Below are 26,125 nucleotides of genomic sequence, written 5' to 3'. Positions count from 1 at the left end.
CTTTGATCACAAGTGTTTGCATTTTGAGGTTCAAATAAAAGGAGGATGCGTATCTTGATCAACTTCAAATAACACAACTCCTCCATCTGAATATAATTTCACTACATGAAGACACAAAATGAGCACAATTGTTGCATAATACATAAAAATGGGTTTGCGGGTGAAAGGCTCTTTGAGTGAATGTGGGCCGAGAAGTTTTGTTCTAACCGGCTGTGAAGTAGGTCACTTAAGTATAACTCGTGAATGATTAGCAACACTTTCGTGACACCAAAGTGGGGAACACAAAACACAACTCCTGTGATTAGGCAACTTCAGAAGAGAAAGATATGAGCGGCCATAAATATTTATCGAACTGGCGCGCTGGCCCTGCGGTAATAGTCAGTAGGTGGTATTCCCTTGAGAAACACGGACATCGAAACTTGGAAGAGGCCACGCTTGCTGACGTGAGCAATAAAACAACTGTCACACTCGCCTCCAGGCTCAGACGGGTGCATCCTGTTTGTATTCAAGAGTCCAGAGCACAGGAAATTATCAGTGCTCAAAAAAAGAGTTTACAGGAGGGTGGGAGGATGCACAAACTGAGGTTTTTGTGAATCAAAACAAAACTAAATCATATAAAACATGGAAGGCTGTGCTAGGCTAGACATAGCTAGGCTATGACAGGACAGGACAGGACAGGACAGGACACAACAACCAAGACTAGCCTATAGACTAGTCTTGGGCAGGGCATCCTAAAACAGGCTAGACTTTGGTCCGATAGGATAGGACAGGACAGACATGTAGCGCATGGCAGGAGAGAACAGGACAGACTACGCTAAGCAAGGCAAGACCAAAATGGTGAGTGAAGGTATGATTCACCAAATGAGGCGTGTGTGAATCAGAACAAAGCAGGATAGAACCGGAAAAGATTATACAGGCCAGAACAGGACAGACTAGGACAAAATTTAGTTTACTGCGGGGAAAATGCACCAACCAAGTTGTGTGTATTTAAAAAAAAAGACAGGACAGTAGGGGATAGGACAGGACCTCCCGGGCTAGTCAAAGATAATATAGGACAGGACAGATAGTATTATATTGGATGTTACATGTCAGGACTGACAATGGTATGGCTGCATCGGCTAACAGAGGATTGTCTGGGATGGGACAGGACTGGCTATGCTATACCAGTGATGTGCGGTTCATGATTGGTGAAGCACTCACTGACTCCTCTGGAATACGATATAAAAATCTAAACTTATAATATAAGGTTAGCCTATATTTCGATTTTTCAGGGTCAAGGTAGTTCTTTTAAATACTAGTAGCCTATTTTCAAAGCTTAAATAAATACTAGTAGCCTATTTGTTTTCAAAGCTTAAATAAATTCTGCATTGTTCAACGATGTGATAACAAGAAGGAAAAAAAAACACAAATATTTAATACTGTATAAGGGCAAATGTATCATGTTGAGTTATTTTCCCCACATTTGTCGGTGTGTTTATATGATACACACTTTACAAATGCAAGCTGTGCTGGCTGAGTGGCAGCCACTCCACGCTATTGTGTTCCACTGCTTGTAAACTTCAGTTTAGCTAGGTGACATCATCTGCACAAAATCACAAGCTCACAATGATGATGAGGTTTTATTGCTGTGTTTGCTGACGTCTCTATTTAGGAGTGGAGCGCGATAGAAAAGCTGCGGCGTCATGTGACAATGAGAACAGACTAAGACCGGAAGTAGCAGGAGTCAGTCGTGTTTGGTCTGTAATTTGGATTTTTATTTTTTATTTTTATTATTATTAAACAATAATAAATCGTTTATTGTTCGTCAGTTTCTGTCCAGATATGAAAATAAACGCTCGAATGTATCAATTAAACTGTTGGGAATGCTTTTATTTTGACGCTCAAACCTGGACGTTTACGACTAAGACATTACTAGGCAGGGTGGATCTCCAGCTGACGTCTCCTCCTCTCTCCCTCCTCTTCGTCGCGCTTTTAATTGAACCCAGTAAAGCATCGCCGCCTCCTGACACCGGGGAGAGAGGGGGGAACGACCACGCGAGCTGTGCCGACAAAAACGAGCAACCGAGCCGCTGTCGCAGTCTTCTCAGCTGCGGGAGAAAACACGAGAACATCCGACACTCCCTCCCCCCTTCCTTAACCCATATTATTTCCCAACATAAACACAGAAAATGGACGAAAAGGCTTTTACGAAGGAGCTGGATCAATGGATCGAGCAGCTGAACGAATGCAAACAGCTCACGGAGGGACAAGTGAAGAATTTGTGCGAAAAGGTGAGTTATTTGTCTTTACATCCCTCCCGTCGCGGACGTCTTGTCGCCTCTCTCGCCGCCCGCTGCCTTCCACACATTCTTAAAATGGCGTCTTGGGTTTATATTTCACCGGGCCTGCCCTGGCTGGCTACGCGCCTCGTAGGGCGGCTTCATGCGGCTGAGTGAGCGGTCGCATGGCTGGCGTGTTGGGTGGGTGTGTGACGAGCGTCCTTTTTGCCATGGGACCTGTGGCTCTCACCTGTCCGCCAGGTGTGACCGTGATGCCCCGCTGAGGTGCGACTGGACTGTTTGCTTAGAAAAGTGATTAAAAAAAAATATTTGAATACATGTGCTGTAAACCACCAAGTCCATTTTTTAGCTATCCGCCTATTTCTCAGACCGAGCAAGCGATTCGGCCTCACTGTGACGAAACAGTGGGGGTATTAACATAATAAAAAAACAAAAAAAACAAGCCCAACAGAGTTTCTGGAGTTCCAGAGGAAAATAGACACTTTCAGGCAACAGCTTGAAGCAGTACATGTCAAAGCCAAAAGGTAAGCATAACTGAAGTGAATGTGTAGATTAGCGTTAGCGAAAATGATGGCCAGCATTAGCTTTGCAATGATTGATTGAATAACTAAAGTTGGCTAATGTTACTGTGCGAAGTTAGCAATGGCCTAAATGCAGTTTAACTGTCATTCCCTCATCTTCCGATTCGCTCCCAGGCTGCATGACATCACCACTCACGATTGTAAACAAGCTTAACTCATTCACTGCCATTGACGGCTATAGACGTCAAAAATTCATTTGAACTATTTCTATCAGTTGAACTTTTTTTTTCCCACTTTTGTTAACAAGAGTATGAAAACCTAGATTTTTTTTAATTTAGAAATACAGATATAAAATGTGTGATTAATCGTGAGTTCACTATTGAAGTCATGCGATTAATTACAGTTAAAAAATTTAATTGCCTGAGGCAATTTAAAGATTATTAAAAATTCGGGCCGTCAGGCGATTAATTTTTTTAATTTTAATTAATCGCATGACTTCAATAGTTAACTCGCGATTAATTACACATTTTATATCCGTTCTAAATCTACAATAAAAAATATAGGTTTTCTTACTATTGTTAACAAAAGTAGAAAAAAATTAAACTAATAGAAATAATTCAAATTAATTTTTGACGTTCTATAGCTGTTAATGGCAGTGAATGAGTTAATAATAGCATTGCCCTTTTTGATTGGTTGTACTGCAGTTAACGAAAAAAAAATTGACATTTTCAGAGTCAAAACAAAAGTATAAACAGGAGGTTGACCATTTTGGTTCGACATTGCTATTTTAAAAATATTTTTTAGTTATAAAAAAACACATTCTCTTATATTGCCTCTTGTATTTTTCAAATAGGAATAATAGCAATCATAAATGAAGGTGTTTATTACGTGTTTATTTTGGATTTCTGTGGGGTCTGATCTGATCCTGCCCGGTCGCTGGGCGTGTAGCAGAATTGTTGACGCCGCAGCGCGGGTTTGACCTTTCAAACACTGGCTTGTTGCTGAGGCAGGAACTTGATGTTACGGGGCTGTTAAGTCATTTATATTCATGCTGCCGAGAGCTCCCATTTTGCAGTTAGCACTCTCGATGAGTCGGCTGAACCGCGGCTTAATAACCCCGATCAGCCCGACCCTTAAAAACTGTTTTCCTCTTAGCAAATGCAAGGCCACCATTTCGACTTTTTGCTTTTTTTCCCCCTCAATCATCTCATGTAGCAAACTCCGGCGACCCACGCTGCATCCTCCCTGTCGAAAAATAAGTGGGAGGATTCGATTGAAGCTTTTTGTTGCCGGAAAAAAAGATGAAGAGCGTGACTCAGCAGAATGCAGTGAATCGCAACAGCAAGCGTCTGTTTTGGGATTCGTGGAGGAGGATACGAAATGTTTTACTTCAGCCTCGCCGGCAGTCTTCGGTCGGTTGGATATAGTTGACATGACACGCCGGCTTTTGATCGAGCTGAGCTTTGTGTCGTATGGACGACAACGTCTTCTCAGCAGTTTAGGCCTAATGAAGCTTACAAAAGATGTTGCATTTAATTCAGGCTTAAATAATTGCCTTGCTGGTCAGATGGATTTTGGCGCAGCAACTAGGGGTGCACCGATCACAATTTTCTGGCCGATCCCCGATCTTTTAAAAAGCCTGACCTGCCAATCCCGATTTTTGCCGATTTTTTTTTTCATTACAAGCAACATATACCTTCAAGTGTTCCAATCTTGTTTTATTGGAAAACATTGAACAATATCGGTGAAGTAATACAAATGGGTTGTTTTAACTGCTCATGAAGTAGTTCTCTCAAATAAAAATGAAACTCCGGATTAGTCAGCTCAGCAGAACAGGACAGCGGCCGACTTTTTCAGAACTCTGAGGAGGGAGATGAGATTGGTGGGAAAGATCCGTTTATTTTTAAGGGATCGGACGATCAATGATTTTCCAAAATTAAGGAAATCGGGGCCGATAAATCGGCAGGCCGATCGATCGGTGCACCCCTAGCAGCAGCATTTCAAATCCAACTTCAAGTTAATTGTAGAGCTGTCAAAATTAATCGACAATTAATTGATTATCAAATTAGTCGACACTTATTTTAATGATCGAGTAATCGTTAACTTTGGAGCCTTTTTTTTTTTGTTTATAGTTGTTCAAATCCTCTGATTTCAGCATGTCAACAGTAATTGTTCACTGATTTCTGTAATCCTTAATGAAAGAAGACTGCTAATCTTCTGTGTTTAAGCAAAATAAGACATTTGCAAACATCTATTTTTACTACTACTGGAAAACAATGACCGAACCATTAACACAGTAATCAGGGGGGAAAATTGCTTTTGTAATACACTTGAATGCTAAATTTAAATGAATTCAATTAAACGATGAATCGCTTTAATAATTGATAGATTAATCAATTCTAAAAATATTTGATAGTGACAGCTAGGGGTGTTAGAAAAAATCGATTCAGCAATTTTTAGCTTCCTCCCTGACATTTGAGAGAATGACATCCTAAATCGTTTAAATCTCAGGTTTACCTCACTGTGTTAGCGTCGCGAGGGCAGTAGTTGGGAATGCTTATTTCCATTTCCTCTATGAGCTCATTGAAGGTGTGCCGCGAGCCGTCATATTTTGAAACGATACCGCACCACCGGTTTTGGCAGCGTGACACCATATTCACTCTCGTTCAATCACAGCAGCCGCCGTCAAACTCAAATAACCGACGTAAGGCTTCATTCTGGGTGGTCAAAAACAGCTGAGAAAACCTGCTGACTGCGAGCTATTGAAAAAGTAGCAACTGTGTTTCCTGGAACGCTGCACTAATTGATTTGACACAAACGAGGACATGGTCACACATTTCTAATGGGGTTGCACTGGTTGCAGCTATGATGTACTTTGAGACCTCCACGAGAAAAGCACAACAATCTTAACCTGTCCGCCTGACATATAATGATAAAACCTAGCCTGTAGGTGGCGGTAGTGGGGTTTTCTAAAATGGATGGCAACTGCTTAACCCAAAAACGTACAAATACGTTTTTAATAAATATTTTGTCCTACACTCCCAAAAAGATTTTCTTTTTAATGCTATAACATACAGAAGACTTTGATGCAGCTTCTGACCTGGAGGTCGCTTAAAGCAATGATAGTTATTACCAAAAAAAACAAAAAACGGCCAGCATGTGGCAGCAGAGTATAAAAGATCATCCAGGGCCATGTTGCCTAAGTTTTCAGTCTCATCTGCTCATTTAGGCCAAGGAAATCTTGACCAAGGAGTCCAACGTGCAGGAGGTGCGATGCCCCGTGACGGTTTGCGGCGACGTGCACGGCCAGTTCCACGACCTCATGGAGCTGTTCAAGATCGGCGGCAGATCTCCCGACACAAACTACCTGTTCATGGGCGACTACGTGGACCGGGGATACTACTCCGTGGAGACCGTCACTTTACTTGTATCACTTAAGGTAACCTGAGTACAATACTTTGGATACTTTTCTTTTTTTTTTTGTAGTTGTTGATGTCCTGATCTCAACCCGCTTTTGCGCTAGGTTCGTTACCGGGAGCGTATCACAATCCTGCGCGGCAACCACGAGAGCAGGCAGATCACGCAAGTGTACGGTTTCTACGACGAGTGTCTACGAAAGTACGGCAACGCCAACGTGTGGAAATACTTCACCGACCTGTTCGATTACCTCCCGCTCACCGCCTTGGTTGACTCTCAGGTGAATTAGTCGGATGGATCCATAACTTGATGCTAGAAAAAAAAAAAGAAGAGAAATGACACTTAAAAAAAATGTTTTTGCAGATTTTTTGTCTTCACGGCGGATTGTCGCCATCCATTGACACACTGGACCATATAAGGGCGCTGGATCGTTTACAGGAAGTGCCTCATGAGGTAACGAGAAATTACAGGTTACCTTTTAAAAATAGTTTTTGGGGCCCGAATAAATATATTTTCTAGGGGTGTGCCCAAAAAATCGATTCTCATAAGAATCGCAATTCTCATTTAGTACGATTCAGAATCGATTTTAAATGTCCCAAAATCGATTTTATTTCAATTATTTCATACTGTCTTGCCTTTGTCTGTGTGTGCCTTTATTTGGAGCGCTGTTCATGTTGTACCCGGTTTGGCCACTGAGGGGCAGTGTGGATCCACGCGGTCTAATACACTGTTAAGTTGTAGCCACGTTAGAGTGTAGAAGGAAAAAGTCACAATCAAGTTTATCCAATAAAAGTTGTTTTTTTAAAGCGTGGAGCCGTTCTTTTGAGTGATAAAAGTGCCGCGAGTAGCGCGCTAATTAGCATTAGCGGGTCAGACTTCAGTAGATCATTACAATTCCTTGCACATCTATAGATTGAAGCAAAAATCATTGTCAATCAAATCATTTTGAATCAAAAATCGTTCCTAATCTAAAGTCATTCAAAGATTCCCACCCCTAATATTTTCTCCCAGGGTCCCATGTGCGACCTGCTGTGGTCGGACCCCGACGACCGCGGCGGCTGGGGTATCTCGCCGCGAGGGGCCGGCTACACCTTTGGCCAGGACATCTCGGAGACGTTCAACCACGCCAACCGCCTCACGCTGGTTTCTCGCGCGCATCAGCTGGTCATGGAGGTGAGTCCAGAAATGCTAACGCCGTAAATTTGACGGGAGACTTTAGCGTTAGCGTAAATGCTAACCATACACTCGTGCTTGCTCTCAGGGCTACAACTGGTGCCACGAGAGGAACGTGGTGACTATATTCAGCGCTCCCAACTACTGCTATCGCTGCGGCAACCAGGCGGCCATCATGGAGCTGGACGACACACTCAAATATTCCTTGTAAGTGTCATGAACGCAACCTCCAAAACTTTCTTATATACACTGAAGTGTTTTTTTATTTTTTATTATGAATAACTTCTTCCCCCCACAGCCTGCAGTTTGATCCGGCGCCTCGCAGAGGGGAGCCCCACGTCACCCGCCGCACCCCTGACTACTTCCTGTAACCTGCTTTGAAACTCCACCCCTCTTGTACAGTCAAGTCCAGTGTTGCCGGATAATGGAGGACACAGCAGCAGCACACGTTGTACATTCACACAAAGACCTATTTAAGCATTTAGCAAGAAATGTGTGCGTGTGCATGTCTGTGGACGGACCAAACGGTGTGTGCCATAAATCATCACGTTATGGATTGCTGAGGACTTGTCTTGTATTAGGAAATATCTCGCCCAGGAAACCAATCAATCAAGGTCACTTGATGGTTACGACTGACAATGGAGACAAATCAGTATATGTCAAAATCTGAAAATATATATTGAGGATACATGCGAAGATGATCCGTTTGCACTTTTGTAAATCTTAAGAAATGTAACATAAAATGAAGATGAAGAGAATATTTACATTTAGTTTTCTTTTATTACCAAAAAAATAAAAAATCCCGTGAACAAGAAGGTTTTACATGAGGTGTCTTGTCGAATGTGTGAAAGTGTATATATGTGTGTGTAACGATCATCAACACACTGAACCACAAGCTTGTATTAACAGACATGAATAATAAAAAAAAAGTGGCTCCTTCATACTTGTCATTTTTTTGTTGCATATTAAGTATTTCATGGCTTTTTATGCCTGAATTATTTGACACATTTGATCAATATTTAAGTGTATTTTGTTGCCCTCAGTGGAAAGTACCATATTTTGGCAACTTGAGCAGAAATGGCTTTCACACCAGTAGAACTACGTTACCTCTCCCAACCAATCAGAAGGGGGGGAAAATGCAATTAGTAAAGTTTACGTTAAATATGATGAAAAAATAGTTTTTGTGGGGTGGCTGAGTTATCTTGTGTGGATACAGTTTGGTTCTCGAATATTAGGGTACCTAAATGTGAGCCATGATGGACATCAACCACCGGATTTCTCCCAGACAATTTGCAGAAAAGGTAACCAATTTAATAACGGAAAACAATCTTGTGTTTTACTTTTTTATATTTAAGCCTATTTTCATGTTTGAATGAAAACAAATTCTTGTCATGTAGTTAAAAATGGGTAACCAAAATATTGGAAATGATTCAGAACAGTTAAAAAATAATTAGAAACCAATTATTTTGATCATGTTAAAGTTAATATGTTACTAATAAAAATAGCCTTGGTCGTATGCGGTTCTACTGAAATAATCCCAGAACTAAAATTGAAGTTAACAATAAAATTTGTTTCCAGCCGGAACCTATTAACGAACACTCTCGTAAACATACCTTTTTATTATTATGAATTTCCTTCTGCGAAATGGTAAAAAAAAAAAAATAACTTAGTTAAAATAGTTCTACAAATAATCTCTTATTATTTATTTATGTATGAACATTTGTTAAAGTATTTGAAAAAATAAAAATAAACAGCCCCGACGTAGGTTTCGTCCCTCCCCTACAGCCACAGTAACTGACAAAGCGAGCGCCATAGCAGCACACAGCGTCCACGACTCCTCCATTTTTTGCTACGAAAACTGACAACAGACGATAGAATTCCACCTACGGGTTTGGAATAAACACACCCACGGTATGTTTGACGTCTAATATCGTAAACCGGAAACGAACTGGGTTAGAATTTCGCCCGTTTTCGGTCCCCATCCGCGCGGACTTCTCACTTTGCGGTTGCGAAGAGGCCCGTTGTGATTTAGCTTGGTAATGCTAGCCGAGACTAGCTGCTTTATTGGTGACATTTGCATGTCTGGTTCTCTAAAACAAGCAGCAGAATTGTCACAAAGTGGCAATTTTTCACGGTCGTATGTAAGTCGTTTAGGAGTTGTTATCAAAGCTGCACAAAAGCCGGTACGCGGTTAGCATCGCCGACGCAGGACGCTAAACGGTCGTTAGCTGCGAGGCGTTTATCGTTGATGTTTTTCAACGAGGGCACCGTTGAACGTTAAATTTGATCTTGTTTTGCTCTTAAGCGCTCAAATGTCAACTTGAAATCAGAAACGGCGGTCGTTGGTTGCAGTTTAGTGAGCAAACTTACTTGTCACGAGCGATAACATTCCGCGAGTTGTTGCTTCGAGTTCGAGCAGGCGAACTGGAAATACTCCCGTTTTTATTTTATAAATACAAACAAGTCAAGTAGTGTTTTATTTTATTATTTATTTTTGAGGTGTTTGAAAATTGTATCTGATTAAAATGAAACAAAATGAATTAGAATAGTTAGACCAAAATGCAGGAGCTAAGAAAAAAATCAAAACAAAACATACAAAAACGGATTACTTTTATGTATTAAAATATTTACGTGCATTGGCATTTCTGGATAAAATGAGAACACTTTTTTTAATATTAATCACCTAAATTGTTTTTTGTTTTTTATGGTTAAAAATATAAATAATCTTTGCAGGACTGTTTTTGGAGATGACAAAAAAAACTGAGTTTAGTTTTTTTTTTATATATATTTTTTAACAGTTATGTATCAGTGTTTTTTTAAAAAGGGAAAAAACAAATATTTTTTCATTAACATTAAAATTTGTTTTGGTTGTTAAATTAATTGAGCATTGAAATAACTATTGTTGAGAAAAAACTTTTTTACACGTGTACTATTTTTATTTTCTAGTTTTAAGTAAAACATTTAGTAGTATAGAGTATATAAATATAAAATTAGAAATGAGGCCAAAAAAATACATATTTCTGAATTTTGTGAGTTCAACAAAAAATGTCGTAAAAACATGTTGGGCATGCAAGAATTCATGGGGTCAATTCTGACGCGTCTTTGTATTTGTTTCAGATAATGCCCACCATAAAGTTACAGAGCTCGGATGGCGAAATATTCGAGGTGGACGTGGAAATCGCCAAACAGTCTGTCACCATCAAAACCATGTTGGAAGGTAACCCGAACTGTTCGTTTTCCTTTTCAACGCGTCATTTAAACCACGCGCTAACGGCACTTGGGAATTGACAGATTTGGGGATGGATGACGAAGGAGATGATGACCCCGTGCCGCTCCCCAACGTCAACGCAGCCATCCTTAAAAAGGTAACACATCCAGATTATATATATTTTTTAACTATAATATATGTATTTTAATATATTTTTGGTGTCAGGTGATCCAGTGGTGCACCCACCACAAGGACGATCCCCCTCCCCCCGAGGACGACGAGAACAAGGAGAAGAGGACGGACGACATCCCCGTGTGGGACCAGGAGTTCCTCAAAGTGGACCAGGGGACCTTGTTCGAACTCATCCTGGTAAGCAACGGTCGGCAACGAGGGTGATGTCATCGATCATCATGTGACCACACGGGAGCTTGCTCATTGGTCGTAACGTAGAGCGGCTTGCAAATAACTTCCATAGCTAATATTGCCCCCCCCCCCCCCATTTTTTTTTTGGTCAGGCGGCAAATTACTTGGACATCAAGGGTCTGCTGGACGTGACGTGCAAGACGGTGGCCAACATGATCAAAGGCAAAACCCCCGAGGAGATCCGCAAGACCTTCAACATTAAGAATGACTTCACGGAGGAGGAAGAGGCTCAGGTAGGTCACGCAGCTGCGATGGGCACACGCAGAATGAGGGTTGGAACACGTGAATGGCGTTTTAAGTTGTATCGATTTCATATATAAGTAAATTGATGGTATGAGCGTTGTCATGGAATGATTCAGAGTCCCGAGCTTTATTGTATTAGTAATTGACGTTTGCAATTGCCAAACTTCAGCGCCATGATGCTAATTCGCCACAAGGTGGCACCGCAGTAAAATGAATTGCTCAGCACAAATAACGGTGAAACAATGAATAAAATAAAAAAAGGTCAAATGAAACGTTTATGGATTGTATTATTTTTCTTTTGCCCCCATGCAGGTGCGCAAAGAGAACCAGTGGTGTGAAGAGAAGTAGTGCATCCCGCCAACACTATACACTCACGCACACACACTGGATAGAAATGTGTCCGCTTTATTGCTTGCACTGGTCTTGTTCATACTTTGTTAATATTGACTATATAGCTTACTTCATTGAGTATATAGTACAGTACCCCCCCCTGCACACGGTCCCTCTCCTTCCAATCTGTGTACAAAACTAGCATGACATTTTTTAACACCTGTCATTATTTAAAGAAACCCACAAATCCCTTTCTTTTCTCGTGTGGTCTTCTCAAAACAGATTTTTGATGACCACGTTTTCTTTCTTTTTTTTTTTTTACTAGACATGTTTGTTGTCTGTCAGGTTGGTTGCTAAATAAAAAAGGTGTGGGAAGGGGGAGTGAATATGTTTTTAAGGTGGCTTTCAACACGGGCATCAGTGATGGAAGAAGGAAATAAAATGTTTCAAAAAAGGAATTTGCTGTTTTTGTTTTCTAACAGGAAAAAAGCTTCTTTTTTTAAGGAATACTTGTATGAGATGATCTTACGTGAAATTAAATGACTTGCAAAAAAATTGAATTTTTCCTCTAAATGTTGCAAGTGTGTGTGTATATATATAATATATATATATACACGCACACATTGCATTTTTAAAAAAAATGTTCTTTCATTTTGTGTTACTAAATTCTATTAGAATTAGACTAAATGTTAAGTACAGATATTTGTAAATACGCATACAATTATTTCAGTGTATGGCTGCAACAAAATGTTATTTTGTCCTTTTCCATTTTTTTTTTAAAGAATTCTCTTACAAAAAAAAACTTCAAACGGGTTTCTGTAAATACGCATACAATTATTTCAGTGTATGGCCGCAACAAAATTTTATTTAGTCCTTTTCCATTTTTTTTTTTAAAGAATTCTCTTACAAAAAAAAACTTCAAACGGGTTTCTGTAAATACGCATACAATTATTTCAGTGTATGGCCGCAACAAAATTTTATTTAGTCCTTTTCCATTTTTTTTTTAAAGAATTCTCTTACAAAAAAAAAACTTCAAACGGGGTTTCTGACATTGTTCAGTTTTTTTGGGCACTTACAAACAACAGAAGCGCACGATGTATATTGAACAATTTTAATACGACAACAAAACAAAATTTGTGAAATGTGTGCATTTATATATATATATATATAAATATATATATAAACCCAACAGGATTCAAGGTGTGTTTTGGTGGGACATTTCAAAGCAACATCGCGGAAATGAGAACTTTGCATATGAATGCAACAAGAACGAATAAGAAAACACTTAAAAATATTGCTTTAAGCTACAGACGCGACTAAAAATGTTTTTAAGCCTTTTTTTTTTTTTACATAAACTTATAAAAGTTAACTACAGGAACTTTCTGACATCGATTTAAAAAACACATTTTACAACATATAATAGAATAGTACCCATTTGGTCGTCTTATGAGTTTGTTTACAAAATGTTCAGTCAAAACAATGGGGGTGGGGGGTGGGGGGGTAAAGACATTGGAAATAAAATAAAAGAGTGATAATCCCTCTCAGGCTTGGTCACCAGCAACATTTCTGATCTTTGAAATAAGCCAGCACAAAATGTGAAAGTGCCTAATAGTTGAACATATTTGATGAAACGCTGTCAGAAGGAAGAATGGATGGTTGGCTCCAAAGTCCACACAGACACGAAATACTTCTTGTGTAAGCATTTAGCCTGTCAGTTGTATGCCAAAGCACTGGGGGGCGCCATAGCCCCTCACATTTTTAATGTCTGAAAAGGGGAATCGTTGGTTAATCAAATATACTTATTGAAAAGTTCCATACACAATAAAAATTGTGAGATTGGCTTTTTCATCTGAAACACAATAAATATTTAGTTAATTTATCATTAATTATTTAACAGTTATTTTTAAATACAAAGTCAACTTTTTGGGGGGATTGCCAGGTTTTGTACTTAAAAGCTAAAAATATATTTTATGTAAAAACATATGGAGAAAATGTTTAATTTGAGCAGAAACTAAACAAAAAATAGAGAAAAAAACATTCCTGATTGTATTTGATCATTTTTAACCCCAAAAAACTGCTTTGCTTTGTGTCTATAAGCATTTTTCCCTGATTTATATGCACTATTTTATTATTGTATACATTTTAAAAGATTTAAAAAATAATAAAATAGTTTCCTGTCTATCTATGCGCAACATAGTGTCGGAAAAGTGTTTTTAAAGACTATTTCATTAGCCAAATCCTGAAAGTCATTTTAAATTTGTCACAATATAAACACAAAATGCTCATGTGCTTGCTCATTTTCTTCTTCTTTATTTCCATGTGGACTGTCAGTCCAAAATTGAGGTCATGGGAAATCCGCAAAAGTTGACTCGAGGCAACTGAACGCGTTTGTTGAATTTGTTGTGTTTCTTCTCATTTTTTGAAAAACAACTTGAGCAAGTGTGCTATTAGGCTAGCGGTTTGTGTTTTGGTTTGGACTTTTATTTTCTATTTTTTTTTACCCGGCAACTCCCTGCTATGCACATTTTGATAGTTTTTTCTTCTTCTCCTGGCCACCCAGGAAAGCAAGCGACACCAGTCACGTGGCCGACAGTTTGCGTTTGCCCGGGGCCGTGGCAGAAGAGGGGCGAGAGGAGCGCTGATGTACTTGTTGTTGGTAGGGGGGTCCGCGGGCGAGGGCGGCGGGCGAGGATGGCGGCGTGGAGTCTACGCCACTTAAATGTGAACAAGTTGGGCTCGCGCAGCCTCCTCCTTGAATGTAGCGAACACACTTTTTCTTCCTCCTAAGGACAGTCACAGACAGTTATCTGGGAATAAACCCGGATGGCACAATGTCAATAACCACAAAAATACAAAACAAAACATACACATGTACTATACAACACACACACCCATGTGGAAAAACTAGACTCACCCCCCCATTAGTATTATAAAAATAAAAAAAACTTTAATTTAATATAACATTCACAAAAAGACAGTCCATTTCATTAATGTATTTCTTACAAACAACTTTTGGGTTAGTGGAATCGACTTTCTGAGCAGAGTTAGGAGAGTTAGCTTAGCATAGAGGCTGGAAGTGTTAGCACAGAGAGGGGGAACTGGCCGCGCTAAGCTAACGCGCTAAGCTAACGCACTAAGCTAACGCACTAAGCTAACAGGTGGTGTGTTTTTAGTTGGATGGGGTGAAAATGGGTTTTGGTGGTGTACATGGTGGCGGCTTTTACACACCTGCAGGGACCGCACCAATCTGTCTGCTGCTTGAGGCCAAAGCGAGCTCGACATTTCTTAGGTGAGCCGGGCTCTGAGCCGCAACAACAACAACAAGGACAGAGACCAAGACCAAGGAGACCAGCAAAGACGCACAGGAAGAAGAAGAAGAAGAAGAAGCATCAAAATGGCTGCCATGCGGGGCTAACGTTAGTAACGAACACACTGTTAATACACACGAGTGAGTCAGACACAAACGAGAGGTGTTAAGTCTTTTACGCAGCAACCCGGCCAAGCATTATTTCACATAGCGACACTGCATTCCATAATAAGTTAGGTTAGTGTGAAAATTTTCTCCTTTCACACAGAGATTTTGCAGAAAAGAACATCTGTAAATTCACACCATAACCCAGCAAAAAAGGCAGGACGTTTCACACGGCAACACTGCATCTCACAGTAATAATAATAATTGCATTACCATTGCAATAGCATTAGTGTAATTATTGTAGTATCAAATTAGCAAGGTAGTGGTTACATTGCTAGCACTACCGAGCTGATAGCTACTGTATGCTGCTGGCGCAATTTTCTTTTTGTAAACGAGACTAATGTGGCGCTACCGCAATGTTAGCATATTATTAGCTCAGCGTTAGCAACTGTACCTGTGTTGGAGTCTTGCTGCTTCTCCCTTTTCCTCCTCTTCTTCTTTCCCTGCAGGAGGACACACATGAACTGACTCAATGGAAGATTAAAAAGGTATATTAATCAATTTTGAGTATAAAAATAGCATTAAATATACTTATCAGCATCTGTCACATTTGTAGCGACTATAGCTTATTTACAGTATGACACGCACTGGTCACTTTGTTAGGGACACTCGCACAAGTTATGACATCCAGTATAAGTTATCTAAGAAATTAACGTTATTATGGCCATTATTCTTTTTCTTTTTGTGCTAATTGTTTTGGCAAGTTTTGATGGGCATATTTAGTAAAATAATTTTTAACCCCACCACAGTTCCAGTATGTTACAATATAATATACTAAATGTAATTTTATAACATCATTCTTTCTGTTAGAGAGGATAGTAATAGTAAATGCTTAAAATAGTATGTTTATGTTTTAATTACAAAAAGTCGACTATCAAATAACTTTTTAGCCATGAAAAGGTAGAATTGTCAAATTTTAAAATTGTTTAACATATGACATTATCACAATATTAGTTACATTTTAAATATTGATTTTCTCCCCCCTAAATGTAATCATATTTTCATTCATTCACTTTACTTTTTATTCAGAAAAAAGGCCTATTTTATATTTAAACTACTTTACATTTAATTAAAGTACCATTCAAAATATAAAATACTTTCCAGCATCATTATAAGAGATTTTTTTATTTTGAAAAATAATTAATTTGATTGTAAATGTGTAAAATATAATTTAAATAAACATTTAAACTTTTGAATATTAATTTGTTGAAATTTAAATTAGAAAAATTACATAAATGCAATTTTATACTATTTGTTAAAATTTAAATGAAAAAAATAATATATATTTTTTTCCAGTTAAAAAAAACTAATTATTCATGAATGAAAAAAAAAAAAAAAAGGAATCCCTAATAACGTGTCCTGCAAGCATGATGACATCATCGTCTTTGTAAACGTGCGTGTGTGTTTTCCCGTGGTGCTGATGTCACGGTGTGTGCTGATAACCATAGCAACATGCAAGCCGCCTCGCCGCCGCCCCTCGCAAGGAAGGAAGCATGCGGAGGGAACGCCGTGCGGCCGTCGTTAATATTACCCACAATCCCTTTCATGCACGCTTGCCTATTGGCCCCGCCCCCCCCAGCACAGACAAGACGAGTCCCTACCCAATCGGCTTTACTCTTTTCGCCTGCCGCCTCCTGCAACAGGTCAACAGCACACTTAGTGCAACACATGCTGTGCTGCCGTGCGTGCGTGTGTGTGTGTGTGTGTGTGTGTGTGCATGTGAGGAAGAGGAGGGCGAAGACGATGAAGATGGGACGGCGGTCTTACGTAATTGTCGCGTGCAGACCAGGTGGGGTAGAGCTGCATGTGCAGTTGTCTTTCCTTGCGTGCCAGCTCGTAGTACTTGGCCTGCTCCTCGCGCGTCAGCGCGTGCCACTACACACGCACACACAATGAGTCAAGTCAAAACACCGTTGCCATTACGACCTACAGACTACTTTAAGGCTCGTGTTTGAAATGATAAAAAAACAAACAATGTAACTGTTCAACTCCCCCCCCCCCCCCGTCTAAGCAAATACGTGCGTGCGTGTGCGTACCCTTCGCCCGAGTATCTGGTTGATGGCGGCGCTCTCTTTGAGCGTGCACTCGGCGATGACTTTGGCCCTCATCTCCTTCATGTAGAGCATGAAGGCGTTGAGCGGCTTCTTGATGACGGGCTTCTTGGGTTCCTTCTCCCGTTTGGCCTCCACGTGCGGCTTCCTGACCAGTGAGGAGGAAGATGGAGACTTGTGTGTTGTTTTTTGTGTGTGTTTAGAGCGCCTCCTGCAGTTGTAACATTGAACTACCGCTGCGGTTTTATAGCCGTTTGTTTGCTAGCGAGCGGGACCACGCAAAAAACACCCATATATATATATATATATATATATATATATATATATATAATAAAATAAATAAATAAAAGGGCGTAAAATCAATACAGTTGGAATACGTCATTTAAAATATTAGCACAACACATTCGCCTGGCAACAGAAATGTCAGTCTCCATATTACAAGTTGATATACTGTACTGTAGCATCAAAATTCCTTTAATAAAATACAATTATGACATAGTATAATTTCACTTAAAGGGGTATTTGACTCACTGAACCATTTTCAGAAGTAAAAAGTTAATATTTTTGTCCAGAATGAATTTGGTAACTAGCTTCATTATTTTTCATGTACAATTAATACCTTGAAACTTAATTTTTCCACTTGCTGTCGATTGAAGATGACATCACCTGTGCTGAGGAAGTAGGTAACAACCAATCATGGCTCAGTTTGCTGACCAAACCCAGAAATCAGGTAAGCCATGATTGGTTGTTACCTACTTCCTCAGCACAGGTGATGTTCAATCGACAGCAAGTGGAAAAAAATAGTTTACAGGTATTAATTATACATGAAAAATGATGAAGTTATCAAATTAATTCTGGACAAAATATAAACTTTTTACTGCTGAAAATAGCTCAATGAAGCTCAATCAAGGCCAAATTCAGCTTTGTGTTTGTTTCATTTAGTCGGAATATGTCACCGAGAGAGATTGTTGAGCAGTAACGTTAGCTAAATGCTAATGCTAACACCATAGGGAGGTGTGGTACTTACGCGTACATGCCTCTATCGTAATGCTCGTGCTCCTGTTTGCCTGAAGGGTGCATGATGGCGGGGTGCGGGATGCCCGTGGGGTGCATGCCTGAAGGGCCCAGCATCAGAGAGTGAGAGAACCTGACCACAAAATAAAATAAAATTTAAAGAACAATCAAACATAATAGTTCTGATGATAATAATCTTAACGGCAGCCAAAGAGGAACTGAGCCAAGTAGCGTGACACAAGAAGGTAAACAAACTGTGCACAACAGCTATCATCATTCGCTGTCTACCAATCAAACATCTAGTTCTGTCCTTTTTGGCCACTTTTCCTTTTCCAGTGGAAACAGATCCAAAATGTTTCAAGCGAATATGCTTTAAATCAGCCTGTTTTCCATGTTTCTCTCCACTAACACACCTGATTTATGATCAGGATCGTTATCAGGCTTCTGCAAAGCTTGCTGGTGAGCTGATCATTAGATTCAGCTGCGCTGAAGGAGGGAGACATGGAAAACAGGCAGGATAGGGGCTCTCGAGGACCGAACTTGGCCACGCCCTGCTTTATATGTCGTCAACACTCCACTAGAGGGAGACCTAGACAAATGTTAGTTCACAGTAAGAGAAGCGGCAACGACAAAATGGAAATAAATACAGTTGATAATTTAAAAAAAAGTTTTAAAATGTTTTAGGGGAACTAATGAATACACACTCACATGCACATACACATACAAAATAAAAATAAAAAAAAAAAAAAAAAATATATATATATAAATTAAAAAAAAGAAAAAAAAAGAGAGCAATGATAATGACATGTCAAATCGGTAAAATTACCGAATGAACAATACTGAGCTCTCCAGAAAAAAATAATATATAACAAATAATGATTCATATATAGCAATTCAGAATAACATATTTAAAATAAATAAATAAATCTATCTATCCACTATCTGAACTGCATTTTTGAAAAATATATAGCACTAGTTTTAAACTTCCCTTACTTTTATAAATTACATAAAAAAAACAACAACACTGCATGAGCTAGCAACAGAAAAACACAAAATCAAGAAATGGCAATAATTGTTTTCAACTGCATGAGCTGGTAACTTAGAAATGCAAACTGAAATTAATGAATTTAAAAAATAATTCATTTTTTTTTTAAACTGCATAAGCGACTGCAGTTTGTCACAAACGCGCCCATTGTAGCTACACTTTTGCCATCTCGTGTTTATGTATTAAAAGTGCACTCATTGGATTAAAGGAGGAATTTTCACATTGAAATTTGGTCTCATTTTAGATGCTTTGACTTGTAGTAAAGCTTTGAGTCATCTGGTCTCATGCACGTCTAAAACAAAACAGCACACATGCGACACTTGCGACAAAAATAGGCACTTTGGCGCCACATTTGACTTGCCTTTAAAAGGTGAAAGCAAAATGAAATGACTATCAAAGCGAACACGGACTTCAGCAGATGAGTAGCGACTTGGAATTGTTTTTTCTTTTTTTGGGGAGGGGGGGGCTTTTTTTTTTTTTTGCAGCAGGCGGCGGGGCGCAGTCGAGCTGGCTACCTGCCGCAGTACCTGGAGTAGGATGAGGCGGTGGGAAGGTTGGAGGGGAAGGACTGTCTGAAGCCGCACGACGACAGAGCGGCGGGGTACACCGTCTGCTTCTGCCTACCACAGCACAGCACAACCACAACACACATGCGCTTCACTTACTCGTACGACTTTACGGCAAAGTCAATATAAAGTAACAAAGGCATACAATAGTCAATAATTTTTGTTTAAATACAATTTAAAACGTAAAAATACAACTATTTTTAAAAATAAAAAGGTAAATAATATAATAACAGTACATGAACTCATTTGCTCCCAAAAACGTAAATATGTTCTATTTTAAATGTTTTAATTGTCCCAAAGTGTATTTATAAATTGTTATGTTGTTTTTATGCTAGAGCATACAGAAGGCTTTAATGCAGCCTCTCAACTGCAAAGAACGGTTGAAGAAAGCAGGTAGCTGCAGAGCAAAAGAGATGAACCAGGGCCATGTCGAAAAAAAAACTCAATTGCTCACAATTCTAAATAGATTTGTGAATAATGATGAAACTATATTCTAATGCTAATTGCTGCAAAACGGAAACAAATATACAGTAATTTCTGGACTACTAGCCGCTACTTTTTTCACTTACATTCGACCCTGTGGCTAATACAAAAGTGCGGCTTATCCATCAGATCACAATGGGGCGCACTATAAAGGAAGCGCAAGAGCGTCAGGCAAAGCAAAGCAAACCAAGTGAGCCCAAATGTGTAGTATTCCCCAAATGTAGCTAGCGCGGCTTATAGTCAGGTACGCCTTGTAGTCCAGAAATTACTGTACTTTTTTTTTCCTGATGAAAGAAGAGACTCTAATCTTTCTTTTGGTAGGTTCCATGTTTTTATAGCAATAGAACGCAATATACTGTGGGCCTTGCAAAATCAGTCAAAATCCAGTAAAACAGCCGGGAGTGAAGGGGATCGCTTCTGTGAAAATGGCTGGGAGCGAATGAGTTAATAAAATACAACAGTAATTAAAATGAAAGAAATAAATGTAATTTACATCGTGGTTTCGTAGTAAAAGAGTGCGAGTACTTGACTGGCCCACCAGCAGTCCAGACTTGTCTCCCATTGAAAATGTGTGGCACATTATAAAGCACTAAACACGACAGAGACCCTGGACTGTTACTGTATTTAGTGTCCTTAGTTCCCAATGCTTATTAAGTGCTGCCAAAAAGGAAAGGAGATGCAACACAACGGTGAATATCGCACAAAATTGATGATTATGTCAAGTAAAACAACATTCTTACTACCCAATCTAATAAGACTTTTTTAAAAAAAAAATTATATATTGTGTGTGGTTAGAGTTAGAGATAAAGAAAAAAGGTATCCAAGGAACAAATCGCATGTGTGAAAGAATCTTCTGTTGAATCTAATTTGAGGCTGTGAAGCATAGAGAGCCTCTGCAGGAGGATCCGAGGGGGGTCACCGTTGACAGCTGTGTGTCACTGTGAGGCGCACGCACCACGGGGGTGTGTGTGTGTGTATGGATTGCAGGCCAGAGAGCCTTTGATATGTAGTGGGCCCAGCCCCCCTTTTACAAATCTTTTTTTTCAACAAACGCACTCGCGCTTAACGTCACACGCCACCAACCTAAGGACAACAGCGTATGTTAAAAGTTCGGTTTGACAACGGACTATAACGTCTTTATGTGTTGCAGAAGCTCAAACTTGAGTTTTTTTATGTTGACGTATCACGTAAGATCGTAAATTTGGTTTTGGACCGAATAACTTGTTTACGTGCATCTAGTAATATATGCTAAAAGTCAGATTTCGGTACCGTATATAAATATAATGAATACATTATAAAAACAAATAAACAAACAAATAGTTAAAACCAATTCAATAAAACATGCATGCTAAAAGTGCAACCTTAGTTGGACTAACTTATGTGGATAAATAAAATAATTAATAAAACCACAAAAAACTATACCAATGAATTAATATATTAAGTAAAATAGTAAATACAAATGCTGATTAAATAAAACACTTACTTAATTAATTAATACAATCAATAGTAAATAAACCAAAAAGAATGGTAAATGAATAAAATGAAAAAATTAAGGAAAAGGAGTTAAGTCAAAAATAAATAGAAATTAAATACAATATGTGTACTAAAAATCCAGTTGAACTAACATTTACGTTTATCTGGGCAGGCTAGCGCGTGCTAAAAATCGTGGTTAATTCAATAAGTGAGGTTTTCTGTTCTGACGCGTTCTCCCACTTCCTAAGAAGACAATACGCTAAAACAAGAAGCTAATCCAAGCTAATCTGTCAAACATCAGGGAGTACACGAGCGTTAAATATAATTGTCACAAAACATGTTTGACATTTCCGCCAATCCTTCGCCTTTAATAAAAAAACATTGTCGAACAAGCAGATCATCCGGATTAAAACAGATTAGCTGTTAATAATTTCTCAGTGAAGACTTGTCCGAAAAAGATAAAATTGTTGCCACTCGGAAATATCTCGGGACGAAGACTTCATTCGAAATCGTGCGTGACATTTAACGGAAATCCCTGAACTGCTACCACTTCAAATAGTCCATACATCAACAGAGGGCTGGCATTCAACAGAATTTAGTCAATTAAATAAAGAAAATAAAATGTTGTAAATTAACAAAGAAAAATAGTAAATATATACAAATATAATATGTAGTTAAAAAATTGGTTGGACAAACATTTAGGTGTTGTTTATGATACAACTTCAGTTTCAGTGACATATTTATGTGCGTCAACAAACTCATTTTGATGAAGCTATTTAATTACGCAAAAATGTTTTTATTGCAACTGCCAAATAAGCAGCAACTTTCCATTTTAGATCAAACAAAAAAGCCTCTTTGGCGATAATTCGATTTTTGGTTAGTAAACCATCACAAGACTTTGTGTTTCTCTGGCAGTGCCGCTTGAGTGGTCCACATTCCAGAGGTCACAAGTGGATCGGCGGATCAAGGAAAAATGGCTTCCACCACAAGGTGACCTCCAGTTAGCCGCAGCGACAGGTGACAGGTGAAATGCTAATGTATGAATGCGGGCTATCCTAAAACGTCCGTTTTTAAATTTCTAACATAGTTAAGCATTTCTAAATTCCAAAAGCAAAATTTGTGTTGGACTAAGTCATTTAAAAATGACATCTTTACACGTCTATAATAATGCTTTGTATTTTTAGTACGATCTTCAAGCTACTAATCTACTCACAGGTGTTTCACATGTACGGTACGCTAAATGTTCTATTGCAGTGGAAGTAACATACTCATGACGTACGACTTAAGTGTGACGAGCATGTTTATGTTTATCTACGAAAGTGTCAAGAGTGCAGGATGAGTTCACGTACCAACTAAAGCAACATAAATAAAAGCTATTACCCTTTGTACAAGGTCACCGTAAGTTCAAGGGGGTCACTCACAGGTGGTGTGTGTGTGTGTGTGTGTGTGTGTGTGTGTGTGTGTGTGTGTGTGTGTGTGTATGTGTACATGACACTCACCAACCCATAGAGGGCGTAAGCTGTCCGACACCGCCTGAAGGGAGAGGGTAGTATCCTGAAAGGTCCTGGGATTGATGCCTGTGAACGCCTACAGGCACATACACACAAGTACACACACAATTATGACAACTACACGCACACACTTGTCGCTTTTAAACACATCATTAGGTCGGTTTGGTGGGCCCCTGGCCCTAGAGTACATTAGGGCAATGAGCGCTATTAGCAGTGTGGGAACCTCATATTAAGCACACACAAAGACACACACTGGCACTCTGTAAGTGTGTGTGATTATACAGAGCTTTACATCTTGCTTTAAAAAGACGTTTAATTGTATTGCTTATTGGCCTCCACAAGCATAGGTGGCGCTAGGCCTACTTTCAGCCTGTTGTCCAACTGTCCAGAAGAAGGAAATCTCTCTTTTTTTTTCAACATCACAAATGAAAGTGTTCCAGGCAAATGTAAAGGAAACAATATTATTTTATTTTTAAGAAAATACAACATCAACAGTTATTCCAGTGTCTAGACTAACATGAGTTGTTGACATTTTTTACATTTATTTTTAAAGGTATGTTCTATGTGCCCCCACTAGTCCAAACACTGTATTGTATTTTAATTAAATGCACCCATTTTTATCCATCGAAGGGTGCGGCCATTTTGTCTTGTACTGTCCCCTGCTGTCGACTGAATATGACATCACAAGTGCCTAAAGGGCTTAGCTTGCGAACGTCACATGACCAAACTCAGAAAGAAGGTGAGCCATGATGGCTGTTATCATATTAATACGGCACACAACTGTAAATATTTTTTTAAACTTCCTCTTTAAAGGGATATTGGTAGTAATGAATCATTCTGCTCCATTATTTATTTTAAACACAGATAAAAATATAACATGAAAAACATACACACAGCTACAACTGTGTAGGCCGTTCTTCTTCTTGTTCACACAGTAAATAGTGTTGGGTGTCAGCGCGGCCCTTCAAAGGAAGTCATTTGTCAACAGGCAGCAGCTAGCATTTAGCCTGGGCCCCGCCGTGTTTGCTAACCAGTGTTTGCCGCGCAGGAATGCCTGCAGATGATTGTAATTTAGACCTTGCCTCCGGGGGGGATCTCCATTTGAGACCCCGAGAGTGACAGAGACGCAATAAACCGGGGACAGCGGCTGAGTGAGCCGTCGCCCGTCTCGTCTCCGCCGACCTTAGGTCTGTCCGTCTGCGCCCTTCCTCACGGCATCCTCCTCCTCGATGCACCTCCATTCATCGCTCTTTTTCACACGCGTCCACTTTATCTCTGTGCTAGTGTGTGCTAATATGCTAAAAATGCTAACTGGTATTCTATCCATTCACTTATCCATCCATATACTGTATAGACATCAAAAAGACTATTTAAATAAACAAACACACATGAAATAATAATTATTCATACATTGAATCGATTTGATTCAACGTGCGATTTTACCGTTTGGACAAAAAGGTTGACATCACTGATGATGTAACAGCAAACCCGGACGAGGTGGCGAATGATATGAGGGGTGAGGTAACTTGGTGCGAGTGCGCGCGTGATGACTGACAACAATCCCAAGTAAAAACAGTGCCAAAAATCATGCGAGACGGTGTGAGGATGGTCAGACGTTGCATCCAGGTGTGCGCTGCTGCGTGCGTTTCTGTGCATGTGTGTGTGTGTGCAGGTGTCTCAGTCTGTCATTAAGATCTGAGTCACCATACTAGAGTCATAGACAAGGTGTGTTTGCTTCCTTGGTAAAAGTGTGTTTGTATGGGAAAAAAGGGGGAATTCCAGACACACAAGGTGGCCGATTGCCTGAGGTGCGTTAGTTTTATGTCCCACACGCAACTTTTTAAAATATAAAGCTCATGTCTTCGTCATGATTTTGCCAAGAAAATGTATCCAAAATTCAACAAAAAGTAAAACTGTAATTATGTTTTTACGATGATGTGCAAAAGTGGTAGGATGCTTTTTTTGGTTTGGCAATAGCAACATAATTTTTTTTTACCGAAGGTGAACAATAAAAATTATATAGTTATAAGAATACAGTGGATCCTGCATATTTGTGGTTTTGCATCTGTGAATTCAACATCTTCTTAGTGATTAAATTGATGCAACAAGTTTACATTGTGAAATCAGCTATTATTAAACAAAAATAACGGAAAAAATAACTATTTAAGCTAAATATATGCCAACTTAAAATGGTGGCCAGCCTTAAATGTTTAAAAGTCAGAGTGTGTTTATTTATAACCGTATACTGTATATGTGTGCGTAATTGCCACCCTAATTGTTTCCATCTTGTGTGTGCGAGAGGTTGGCGGCCCCCTTCGCAGTCGCCGTAGGACCACCCCTCAACATTGTCAACACACTCTACGCACAAAAAGTTTGCACAGAAACTGAGTTTGGAGTGTCACAAGGCATCCGCAAATTAATACAGAGTGACTGGAGGAGTCACAGGAAGGCATGGAAGTGGACCACCTTGGGAACTTTCATGCATCAAACACCTGTTGTGACTCTGCGTGTGTGCGTTCCTACCCGTCTTCTGACTCATGTCGGTGGGCAGGTGCGGGGGGCTGCCGCCGAAGTGATCATTGCCGTAGGGCAGCAGCGACGTGAGCGGATGCATGCCGTGAGGCTGCTGCACCACAGACACCTTGTTGGACTGTAACAACACAAGGAGAACAACAATAATAAGCTACGAGAAAAAAAAGTCATCATGTCAGATGTGATGGCACGATGGCAGTATTGCTGGGGAAAAATTAAAATATATAAATAAATATATATATACTTTATATAAATAAATAAATAAATAAAATATATAGAGAGATTTTTTTAAGCGAAAAGATTTATGGCATAATTAAATGTTACTTCTTTTTTAAATTTAAATAATATACAAATAAAGTAAAAAAAAAACATTAAAATATGTAT

The 26,125-nt window shown here is 39.3% G+C and overlaps 3 protein-coding genes across 11 annotated transcripts in view; 2 read left to right on the top strand and 1 right to left on the bottom strand.

Annotated features, from left to right (window-relative positions):
* The first annotated feature begins 1,894 nt into the window (after nucleotides 1-1,894).
* Nucleotides 1,895-8,329, top strand: ppp2cab (protein phosphatase 2 catalytic subunit alpha b). Its single transcript, XM_086098106.1, has 7 exons — nucleotides 1,895-2,270; nucleotides 6,030-6,239; nucleotides 6,324-6,497; nucleotides 6,581-6,670; nucleotides 7,229-7,390; nucleotides 7,479-7,597; nucleotides 7,689-8,329. The coding sequence occupies exons 1-7, from the start codon at nucleotides 2,169-2,171 to the stop codon at nucleotides 7,759-7,761; spliced, it is 930 nt and encodes a 309-aa protein (XP_085954232.1). The 5' UTR covers nucleotides 1,895-2,168; the 3' UTR covers nucleotides 7,762-8,329.
* Nucleotides 8,330-9,139: 810 nt separating this feature from the next.
* Nucleotides 9,140-12,052, top strand: skp1 (S-phase kinase-associated protein 1). Its single transcript, XM_086098107.1, has 6 exons — nucleotides 9,140-9,301; nucleotides 10,508-10,607; nucleotides 10,682-10,755; nucleotides 10,824-10,967; nucleotides 11,114-11,254; nucleotides 11,577-12,052. Exons 2-6 carry the CDS (start codon nucleotides 10,511-10,513, stop codon nucleotides 11,610-11,612), a joined length of 492 nt encoding a protein of 163 aa, XP_085954233.1. The 5' UTR covers nucleotides 9,140-9,301; nucleotides 10,508-10,510; the 3' UTR covers nucleotides 11,613-12,052.
* A 613-nt stretch (nucleotides 12,053-12,665) lies between these two features.
* tcf7 (transcription factor 7) overlaps nucleotides 12,666-26,125 on the bottom strand; it is a 31,450-nt gene continuing 17,990 nt past the window's right edge. Inside the window, exons 4-13 of one of the 9 annotated variants that reach the window (XM_086057763.1) lie at nucleotides 25,733-25,859; nucleotides 23,198-23,285; nucleotides 19,704-19,796; nucleotides 18,145-18,264; nucleotides 17,103-17,265; nucleotides 16,834-16,941; nucleotides 16,668-16,700; nucleotides 15,461-15,509; nucleotides 14,823-14,895; nucleotides 12,668-14,377 (exon numbers count right to left, since the gene is read on the bottom strand). In XM_086057763.1, the coding sequence (XP_085913889.1) occupies nucleotides 14,173-14,377; nucleotides 14,823-14,895; nucleotides 15,461-15,509; nucleotides 16,668-16,700; nucleotides 16,834-16,941; nucleotides 17,103-17,265; nucleotides 18,145-18,264; nucleotides 19,704-19,796; nucleotides 23,198-23,285; nucleotides 25,733-25,859 (1,059 nt within the window). In that variant the 3' untranslated portion in view covers nucleotides 12,668-14,172. Of the gene's footprint in view, nucleotides 14,402-14,822; nucleotides 14,896-15,460; nucleotides 15,510-16,667; nucleotides 16,701-16,833; nucleotides 16,942-17,102; nucleotides 17,266-18,144; nucleotides 18,265-19,703; nucleotides 19,797-23,197; nucleotides 23,286-25,732; nucleotides 25,860-26,125 lie in introns of all 9 variants that reach the window. The other 8 variants (XM_086057768.1, XM_086057769.1, XM_086057764.1 and 5 more) reach the window with 8 other exon arrangements.

Source organism: Leptonotus elevatus, chromosome 16, assembly GCF_054856555.1.
Source record: "Leptonotus elevatus isolate MCC_2025b chromosome 16, RoL_Lele_1.0, whole genome shotgun sequence".
Classification (NCBI taxonomy): Eukaryota; Metazoa; Chordata; class Actinopteri; order Syngnathiformes; family Syngnathidae; genus Leptonotus; species Leptonotus elevatus.
The sequence above is the reverse complement of the archived record's forward strand: the minus strand, read 5'-3'. Positions and strand labels throughout refer to the sequence as shown.

Excerpts from the sequence above, each read along its gene's own strand:
- skp1 (XM_086098107.1), top strand. The coding sequence starts at position 10,511 with ATGCCCACCATAAAGTTACAGAGCTCGGATGGCGAAATATTCGAGGTG. Across the intron at positions 10,608-10,681 it reads CATCAAAACCATGTTGGAAG|ATTTGGGGATGGATGACGAA; the intron begins GTAACCCGAACT and ends GGGAATTGACAG. Across the intron at positions 11,255-11,576 it reads CGGAGGAGGAAGAGGCTCAG|GTGCGCAAAGAGAACCAGTG; the intron begins GTAGGTCACGCA and ends GCCCCCATGCAG.
- ppp2cab (XM_086098106.1), top strand. The coding sequence starts at position 2,169 with ATGGACGAAAAGGCTTTTACGAAGGAGCTGGATCAATGGATCGAGCAG. Across the intron at positions 7,391-7,478 it reads CGCATCAGCTGGTCATGGAG|GGCTACAACTGGTGCCACGA; the intron begins GTGAGTCCAGAA and ends GCTTGCTCTCAG. Across the intron at positions 7,598-7,688 it reads GACACACTCAAATATTCCTT|CCTGCAGTTTGATCCGGCGC; the intron begins GTAAGTGTCATG and ends TTCCCCCCACAG.